This window comes from Scylla paramamosain, chromosome 37 (genome assembly GCF_035594125.1).
Source record: "Scylla paramamosain isolate STU-SP2022 chromosome 37, ASM3559412v1, whole genome shotgun sequence".
Lineage (NCBI taxonomy): Eukaryota > Metazoa > Arthropoda > Malacostraca > Decapoda > Portunidae > Scylla > Scylla paramamosain.
Genome location: NC_087187.1, coordinates 7,590,001 through 7,600,000, shown reverse-complemented (window position 1 = coordinate 7,600,000; position 10,000 = coordinate 7,590,001). Strand labels below are relative to the sequence as shown.

The window sequence follows — 10,000 nt, the reverse complement described above, 5'->3', positions numbered from 1 at the left end:
GGGTGTGTGCGTGCCTGGGTGCGTGCGCGGGTATATACATGAGTACGTGCAATTTGAAGTGAGCCGTGTCGCGTGCACTAATAGAGAATTATGGGCATTGAGGGCGTGGGGACGGCAACAGATACTCTGTCTTCTTCACGCGTGCTTGATCAAAGGTGACTCATGGCGCTGGGAAAGGTAAGACTGAGGCGAGGGAAAGAAGACAAGGTCCATATGAAATTAACTACAATTATTATTATCTTCCCCCTTTCACCCCTCTTACCAGGAAACTCTTGATCTCTCTACTTGTCACTGGTAAACCCAGGATCTCTCTACTCGTCCTCCTTACTCATGCAATATTTATTCAGCTCATCCTTTCACCCCGTTCACCGGTAGACTCTGAATATCGTTACCTGTTGACATGTTCCCTAAGACTTCAGCTGTTTCCAGGGAGCAGTAACAAAACACCTCTGGAAATTACTTATCCTTATGGAGATTTTTTTTCGAAGATTTTTTTTTTTCTGATCGGTAACGGAGCTGCCTTTTCCCTTTATTTTTGTATTTATTCATTTTTCTACTTACATTTTTTTTATTTCTTTTAGTTTTTTTTTTTTTTGTGTGTGTCATGATATTCAAAGAAGTTTCTGGTGATAAGATTCGTAATATGTAACATATTTGTATGTGTTGTTATCAAGACGCGAAATGTTATATGGACTGCAGATGTATATATATATTTCTGTGTGATAAATAATTGGATTATCATGTAGTTTTAAAATTCTGGTTTATTTACTTATTGTGTAAAATTGCTGTTGTGAATAAACTATCTATTTATCCTTGTATCTATCTATTTATCTATCTAGACAGTCTCCTGATACTAAAACATACACAAAGTTAGTAAACGCATATTACCTGGTATATGTATTTCACAAAAGAGGCAGACACCAAAGAATCTATACAGAACCAAATATAACCATTATCTGAAACCAGAAATACATGAAAGTATAAAATAACAACACAAAACACGCCACGTATAATTAATTCCTTATACAAAAAATAAATAAGATAAATACACGAGTTTTGAAAATAAGGTAATTAACATTTAACAAGCCGACCACATTAAACTCTCACATTTTAACCCAGTCATGAAAATATGAACGCGGGAATAATTACCAGGGACAGAAACACTGAAATCCGCGCCCCGTAAAGCACAGTTAAGCCAATTATCGGCAACACACGATGCGAAATCTATACACGCAATCTTCCTTTCATGTCTATATAAAACCAGAGAGAGAGAGAGAGAGAGAGAGAGAGAGAGAGAGAGAGAGAGAGAGAGAGAGAGAGAGAGAGAGAGAGAGAGAGAGAGAGAGAGCAACTCTCACATTTAGCCTTTCCACGGACCCTCTCCCTGACGCTCTGCTGTAGACACTGGAAACGTTGAAATGTGACGCAGGTGTGACGGAAATAGACAGTGACGCAAGCGGAGTGACGGACGGACGCGGCTGTGTCTCTCATGCTGTAGTGAATGATTCAAAGAGAGGATTAAATAAACGAATGACGAATCGTAGTGAGAGCGGACTGACAGACACGTGACTGACAGCGTAAGTTTGTAGGTATTAATTCACAATCAGATTTCTATTTCTATTCCGTCACAAGACCTTCATATCACTTCACAACCTCTATATTATGTCACTTCATAGTCATCCTTCTGTATTAAATTACCTCACATTTATTCCTTTATGTCGAGTCACTTCACAGCCACCTCCCCCTCCCCAAAGTCACTTCACAGCCACCATGCCAAAATCAGTTTACAAACATCTTTCTGTCAAGTCACTTCATGATTATCTCTGTCAAGTAACTTCACAACTATCTGCCATGTCTGTTCATTTCAGTTTCACAACCGTCAAGTTGGTTGGCACATAAGTCAGTCCACCAACAACAACCAGCAAGTCACCTCACAATCACTTCCTACTTCGTCACTTTGCAATCATCCCCGTCATGCCCCTATGCATTCTCATGCCTTTTAACTTCACCATCACCCATGTCAATTCTTTTCACAGTAATTTCCGTCGCCACTTCATAGTCCCATCTCCGATGCCACTTCACAACGGCATCTGCACTGATTCACTTCACAGTCATCCCACATCGTCACTCACACACAGCACTTCACAATCACTCTTCCACGTCGCCATTTCACACACGTCACTTCACTGTTAACCCTTTCCCTGCTATTTATCACATCTTTCCTTAACACTAACCACTCTGAGACATCTTCTTTTACAGCCACCTCCAAATACTATACTGGTTTTAAATTGAAATATATATATATATATATATATATATATATATATATATATATATATATATATATATATATATATATATATATATATATATATATATATATATATATATATATATATATATATATATATATATATATATATATATATATATATATATATATATATATTTTTTTATGTTATTCTTTCTTATAGGTGCTTATAAAGAAAGATTCCATACATTACATCCAGTGTTGTGAATTGTTGCACATCGCACTGAAAGGGTTAGGCCAATTCGTCATTTCGTACACGTCACTTCACAATCACTCTTCCATAATCATCCCCCATCAAGTCTCTAGCACGCATTTTCCTGCCAAGTCACTTCACTATCTCGAGTTACTACGCAGTCGCCACACTATTACTTCAGTCACGTAATGTAACCTATATTTACTTTTCACCTACAAGAGAAAAAACAAAAGGTTATTTCCAGGGGCGCAGGAGATTAGAGGTAAAGTGTTGCGCAGTAATCAAAGGCAGAACATTAATTATTTTTCTACTTCTTCCTGACATATTGCTTCTGTTTTCAGTTCTGTGTATAGTGATTGTTGTTTTTTCAATGTGTACTGTAGTTCATGTACAGTGTGTATCTTAAAACAGTAATATAAAAAAAAAAAGATAAGTAGAATTACACAAAACTGGAAATCAAATCAATATATCAAATTCAAATAGAAAAAATGAGAGAGAGAGAGAGAGAGAGAGAGAGAGAGAGAGAGAGAGAGAGAGAGAGAGAGAGAGAGAGAGAGAGAGAGAGAGAGAGAGAGAGAGAGAGAGAGAGAGAGAGAGAGAGAGAGAGAGAGAGAGAGAGAGAGAGAATGAAAGTACGAATAAATAATTGATTCATATACCAAAAAATAAATAAATAAATAAATAAATAAATGTATAAATAGAAAAAGAACAAAAAAGAACGCAGACATAAAATAAAAAAATGCATATAAAAAATGTCAATGACAACAAACACACTACAAAAGAAACACGTAACAAAAAACTTTCACTAAAACTCATAAAAAAAAACTACTATACACATTTTCCAAACACTAACTTTTACAGTACCAAAGCTTAATGAAAAAGAAAACACGAAACAAAAAGAATACATCAAAGTAGGAGAGGAGAGGAGAGGAGTACGTAGGAAGAGGACGTGGATAGGAAAGGAAGGGAAGGGAAGAGAAATCTACTTGGACAGAGAGGGAGAAAGAGATGGGGAGTGTACGTACGCAGAGCCAGGAAGAAAAACGAGATCCCAAAAATAGTACGCGGAGAATAGTTCAGAGGTGGGGGTTCTAATTTCCCTAAGTGAGGAGTTGGACTCGACTCCCACAAGTAGTTCGGGGAAAGAACGATTTGGAAGGTTAAGACTCTCGAGATCCGATTGGCTATTGACCTCGAAGGAGAAATTCAAGATACGACCTATATAACCCTGCTCTCTCTCTCTCTCTCTCTCTCTCTCTCTCTCTCTCTCTCTCTCTCTCTCTCTCTCTCTCTCTCTCTCTCTCTGGATCTGGAATCTCACGAAGGCTTTCTCGCTCCCTTTGTTATCTCTTTGTTCTTTCCTCACCTTCAGTTCTCTCTCTCTCTCTCTCTCTCTCTCTCTCTCTCTCTCTCTCTCTCTCTCTCTCTCTCTCTCTCTCTCTCTCTCTCTCTCTCTCTCTCTCTCTCTCTCTCTCTCTCTCTCTCTCTCTCTCTCTCTCTCTCTCTCTCTCTCTCTCTCTCTCTCTCTCTCTACTTCTTCTTTTCTTCTCCTTCTCCTTGTACCTCGTTTTCTCCATCATTTTCTCCCTTCATCCAAGCCTCTCTATTACCATTACTCGCCATCTCCTCCTCCTCCTCCTCCTCCTCCTCCTCCTCCTCCTCCTCTACACGCCCACCTCATGCCACGACACTCGAGATGACACAGATATCACGATAAGCCTATAATTTCCAACGCTTTAATCCTCATCCTCTCATTTAGAAAGGTGTCGGATTCTCCTTCAGTCGATTCGAACGCTTCTAATCGCGGTGGGGTGGAGATGAATGCAGTGTGCGGCGTGTCTCGTCCTCCACCAACAGAAGACACTGAATGAATCCATCTCTCTTGCACATGATTGAGTGGGGCAAGCGATATTGCATTTCCTGTGGGGTTACAAGCGCTCTCTCTCTCTCTCTCTCTCTCTCTCTCTCTCTCTCTCTCTCTCTCTCTCTCTCTCTCTCTCTCTCTCTCTCTCTCTCTCTCTCTCTCCCCTCTCGTGCCTTTTTTTCAGTAATGGATTTTTCTTTTTTTCTATTTTTATTTCTTTTTTTTTTTTTTGCGCAGGTTCACGTGGTGGGGTGGAGTGTTTTCTATGTGTTTGTATGAATTTCTGCCTCTGATGGGTTTTTTTTTTTTTTCTGAAAGGGGATGTCATATTGTTAGATTTCTTTTCTGTATTGACACCTGCCTGTTTTCTTTCTTCCATTTACTCGGTCTTTCTGTGATAAATCGGATTAATTATTTTCACCTCCTCTCTAGCATCTCCACCGGATTTAATCTTCTACCTTTCATTTCCCTTCTCTTTCCTCCCGTGTTTCCTTCACTTTTTTTTTCTGCTCTTTATTCTGTCCCTCTATTTTTTCTTTCTTTTAACTTTCTCAATTTTCTTTCCTTCCCTTCAATCTTCTTTGATTTCCATTTCACTTCCTCTTGTTTTTTTCTTCCCATCATTTTCTTTCTTCTCTCTCCCTCAACTTTGATTCTATCCTCGTTCTTCTCTTTCTTTCTAATCTCTTTACCTTTCTCTTACTTTCCTTCTTTTTATTCTTCTTTTTTCCCCTCTCTCACCTTTCACTTTTCTTCCTTCCTGTTATTTTAACTCTGTCCCTCTTGTTTTGGTTCCTTTTCCTCCACCTCGTTCTTTTCCTCCCTTCCCTTTCATTCTCGTTTTGCTTTCCTTTTTATAACTCAGTCCCTCTCGCTTTCATTCCTTTCATTCACTCTTCAGTTTCTTTTTTTATCAACTTTCCATCAGTCAATCACAACGTGTACCCCTTTTTTTTTTTACATTACTTTTAGCAAGTGCCATCCTTTCATTCACATCCACCCCAACTCTTCTCTTGGTTCTACTTTTGTTTGCTTTTTTTTTTTTTTTTTGCTTTCCATTGTAATTCGTGTTTTTTTTTTTCTGATTGATATTTTCAGTTTGGTTTTCTTTCCTTCATTCGTAGTCACGGCATCACCACGTCTTGCTTTCCCGTCTCGTGTTTGCGTGTATCTTTTCTGGTCCGCTATTCCCGCGTTTCTCGTCTCATCCAATCCCTGTTTTGAATAATCTTTGTTCTGGCGAAGACCGGGATGGTATCATATATTCATACCCAACACACACACACACACACACACACACACACACACACACACACACACACGTTACCACCTGCATCTCTCTTTCTCTTTGCATATAAGTACACACATACATATACATAGGAGTACACACACACACACACACACACACACACACACACACACAGACGCTACCACCTGCATCTCTCTTTCTCTTTGCATATAGCTACACATATACATATACATAGGAGTGTGTGTGTGTGTGTGTGTGTGTGTGTGTGTGTGTGTGTGTGTGTGTGTGTGTGTGTGTGTGTGTGTGTGTGTGTGTGTGTGTGTTTAAAAAGCGTATCTGCAAGCCATACAAATATACATAAAAAAATGTACATGCACGATAAAAATACGAGGGATTCCATAGATAAAAATGACAATATGCGAAAATATTATCACACGTACTATACGTCTCTCTCTCTCTCTCTCTCTCTCTCTCTCTCTCTCTCTCTCTCTCTCTCTCTCTCTCTCTATCAAAAAGGAGCATCCCTAAACCCCACTTACGCCGGGAGAAAACCAACAACACGGAGAGGAGGAAGAGAAGGAGGAGAAGGAACAGGAGGAGGAGGAGGAGGGAAGGGGGCGTTTCTCCCCAGAGGATCGGAGGCGTCAGCTACCCACCTTCACCACCATCACTACTGCCACCACCACCAACACCACCTCCACCAGATTGTAAACAGATATCCAGTGAGCCGCTTACCTTAGGGAGGAGGGAGATGGAGGAGGGAGATGGAGGAGGAAGATGAAGGAGGGAGATCAGGTTGGGTGCGGCGGCAGGTATATGGGCAGACTCCTGAAAACAAAAAACATGGTTACTGCACATCCATCACTCTGCTCCAGGCCGCGGTGATGCGAGGCAAGGATAAACACGTGGATATGTGGAGCAGCAATGTTAGGGTTAGTAGCAAAAGATAAAAAAAAAAAAGGTTTCGTGTGGAGGTCAAAAAATAGTACAGGTGTTGATGTGTGTGCGCGTAAGGGTATGAAGTAATAAAAAAGTGGATGATAAACGAGAATGGACGTAAAAATGGAGTGAAATACAGAATTCAGCTACTGAAAGAAAAGACATTAGGTGTGTGAGAGAATGTGAAGGATGTGAGTGAGTGAATACAAAGGAAATGGATAACAGTGAGTAGATTGAAATGAGACGTGTAAAGCTACAAGTGCATGATGTAGCGAAGGGATTGGTTGATTTATCGAAAAGCTTAAAACAACTGAAACATTAACAAGACATCAAGAAATAACACTTTAGCTAGTATGAGAAAGGAGAAGGTTGACTACTTATAGAAATAATTCCCTTAATGAAAACAAATGAACTTAACGAAAGGCTAAGATCAAAAAAAGTTAATTATGAATTTCCAAGGAACAGTGAAAATTAAAATTAAAATCAAATACTACATATCTTACTTTTACTTAATTTATTTTTACAGTCGTCCGCCGGTAACATCCACTGAAAAAAAATATGTTTGCACGAGAAAGTAATGAAAAAGAGAATAGTTTTATCTTCCCATGCTACATAACTGAAGACTGAGGAAGAAATAAAGGTATTAAAACTTGTAAGTAACTAAGAAAAAAATAATAATCAGAAAAGTTGTCTAGCAGTGGAAGAATACCAGGAATCCATTAGCAGTCCATTAGTTTTTGTGATATATATATACGAGTCTAGGATATTTATGCTGGAAGAATATGATGTACTATTACGCAGATTGTAAAGCGAGACTAGCTGGCGAGAGGTGAGACGGGAGGGGAGTGTTTGTCGCTTTAGGGTGTGTCTGACGTCAGCAGCACGGTGTCAGGAGTCTCCTCTAACTCGGCACTTCTCACTCAACATCGTAGAGTGTCATAGGTCACCCTGGGAACAACACTTACACATTATCACCCTAGAGTGTTACAGTACTGAAGGCAGCTTTTCCACGTCAACACCCATAGACAAACAGATCGACAAATAGATAGTCTGAATAGAAGACAAAGGCAAACAAGGACGCAGACATAAACAGATATACTATCAAACAGACTGAGTGAGCTGAGGACAGACAAGTAAACAGACTGGCAAACAGAGGCAGAGAGACACAAAGAGAAAAGGGGAATAAGTCATAGGTCATCTCGACGGTAACAGCACTACGTCAGCATCTCACAACTGAACACAAAGGAAGAGCAAAAGAGCAGCAGATGTGTTGGCCCTTATGAGTCTGTATGTGACAAACTGTACCTGATGGTGATATACAGAAATAAATTAAAGGAGAAAAAAATAACTATACACGAAGATATAAAAATACAGAATCATATTAAAACAAACGCTGATTAATATATAAAAGAATAAACTAAAGTAAGGAAGAAACACATGAACATGAACTTGAAAGAGTGAAACAGTTATATTGAAACAAACACCTGTGATGATATAAAAGATTAAACAAAAGTAAACAGAGAGAAAAAAACAAACAAACATGAGGGTCAAACAATAAAAACATGATATTACAATAAACACTAAATGAGATAATCGCATAATATTTTTTTTTTAAATAATAAATATAAATCCTGAATTATGAGGAAATGACAAGAGCGGTACAAGCATGAGATAGTTATTTTTTTTCTCTCTCTCTTTCTGTTCATCAAATAAAGAAATACATTTATAACACATTAATAGCGCATACAAAACATGTTATATTTACCGGTATAAATGCTCAGTCCTTAATTATATGGAAAAGCAATTAATGATACAAACAGATAGCGCACGGTTTTTTATATTGTTTTTTTTTTTTTTTTTTTTATTCAGTGAGCGTATAAGTTCAGGGGCAGATATTAACAAAACATACAAAACACTTTACGAAATTAATTCAGCCTTTTTACAAGTATACTCGTCCTTCATTGATATTGAGGACACTGTGAGAATAGTTTCCATGGAGAGAGAGAGAGAGAGAGAGAGAGAGAGAGAGAGAGAGAGAGAGAGAGAGAGAGAGAGAGAGAGAGAGAGAGAGAATAAACATTTGAAACATTTATTCGGACATATTTATGAATGGTGACAATAGATGGAAATAGGTTGGTTGGTCGGTTTCGTACAGGGACTGCCACATGTAGACCTGATGGCTTCTACAGTTTCCATTATTTTCTTAAGTTCTTATGCTCTTACCTTGAATTAACTACGTTGTATTGCTCTGTAGACCAGCATTTCATTAGCAACAAAGTGTAAAAGAAAAGAAAAACAATAGGAGATTACATTTGTCTAATTAACCCTTTCACAATTACTGGCACATATTTCCTTACTCATTACCACTCTGAGAAATCTTTTATTATTCTACACCTACCTCCTAACATTATAGTGGCTACAAGTTGCAAAATCTATTTTATTTTATTCTCTTCTTTCTTGTAGACGCTTATAAAAATTCCACGCATTGTTGTTAATGCTGTGAACTGTTGCACATCGCAGAACAATTAAAAAGGCTGCAGAACAAAGATCGTTTAAAAGAATTGTAGGCGATTATTGGAAAGAATGGTTCAGCATTGGATGTGTTAGAACAACAATCAGCAGTTCTTTTTTTTTTTTTTTTTTTTTTTTCCTTTTGTTGCTCTTGGCCAATGCCGCTATTACGTTACAAAACCACTCCCAGATGACACACGGTACACACAGCCAGCAAGATTACCACAATTCCCCCGGGCTAGCAAAGTGAGCAAGTGTGAGAGTAAGCGTCAGAATGAGTAAAAACATCGTGCGCACACACACACACACAACGTACCTTTCCCTCACCACTCCCATCCCATCTTCTCTTCCTCGAAATGGCACAAGGCTTCCTCCAGCTTCCATGTTTACTTCCCCCTGGTCATCATGAGCTCTCCACTCGCCTCTCTCCTGCGACTCATCAAGATATCCCCGGGAATCGTTAGTCTTCGTGAATGTCATCTTGCTCTTGTCGCCTCGCCCAGCCTCCTTCACGACACTAACTCGAGGCACGACGCACACGGGAGGTGACAAACAAGGTGTACTGACACAAACAAGGAGATAGCGTGGGAAGTAATAAGTGTAAGAGCAACAGGATATGAAAATCAGGATACAAAGAACATTATAACGAAAGACACGAGCATGAGGAAAGATAAGCAGGAAATAAAAGGAAAAAATTATGGAAAAGAGTAGATCAAAGAGGAAGGAAACGTAAATTATGAGACATAAAATACATTATACGGAAAAAACGAAGAACAGTAAGGAGGATAAGGGATCACTGTATATTTACATTGTAACAACGAATGGTAGAGAGGGAGTAGCACCACTTACTGTTATGGTTACCCGCTCTTAGCATTCACAGCACTGCAAAATAACTGTTTACCAGGAAACACAGATAAAGAAGATAATAAAAAG

General features: G+C 38.8%; 2 protein-coding genes across 2 annotated transcripts in view; both read left to right on the top strand.

Moving 5' to 3' along the window:
• LOC135091471 (high affinity cationic amino acid transporter 1-like) overlaps positions 1–10,000 on the top strand; it is a 94,746-nt gene that overhangs the window by 53,717 nt on the left and 31,029 nt on the right. The gene's annotated exons all lie outside the window — the stretch shown is intronic.
• LOC135091219 (uncharacterized protein DDB_G0271670-like) overlaps positions 9,424–10,000 on the top strand; it is a 67,148-nt gene continuing 66,571 nt past the window's right edge. The window contains exon 1 of the mRNA XM_063988663.1: positions 9,424–9,526. Within this exon, the coding sequence (XP_063844733.1) occupies positions 9,424–9,526 (103 nt within the window). The remainder of the gene's footprint in view (positions 9,527–10,000) is intronic.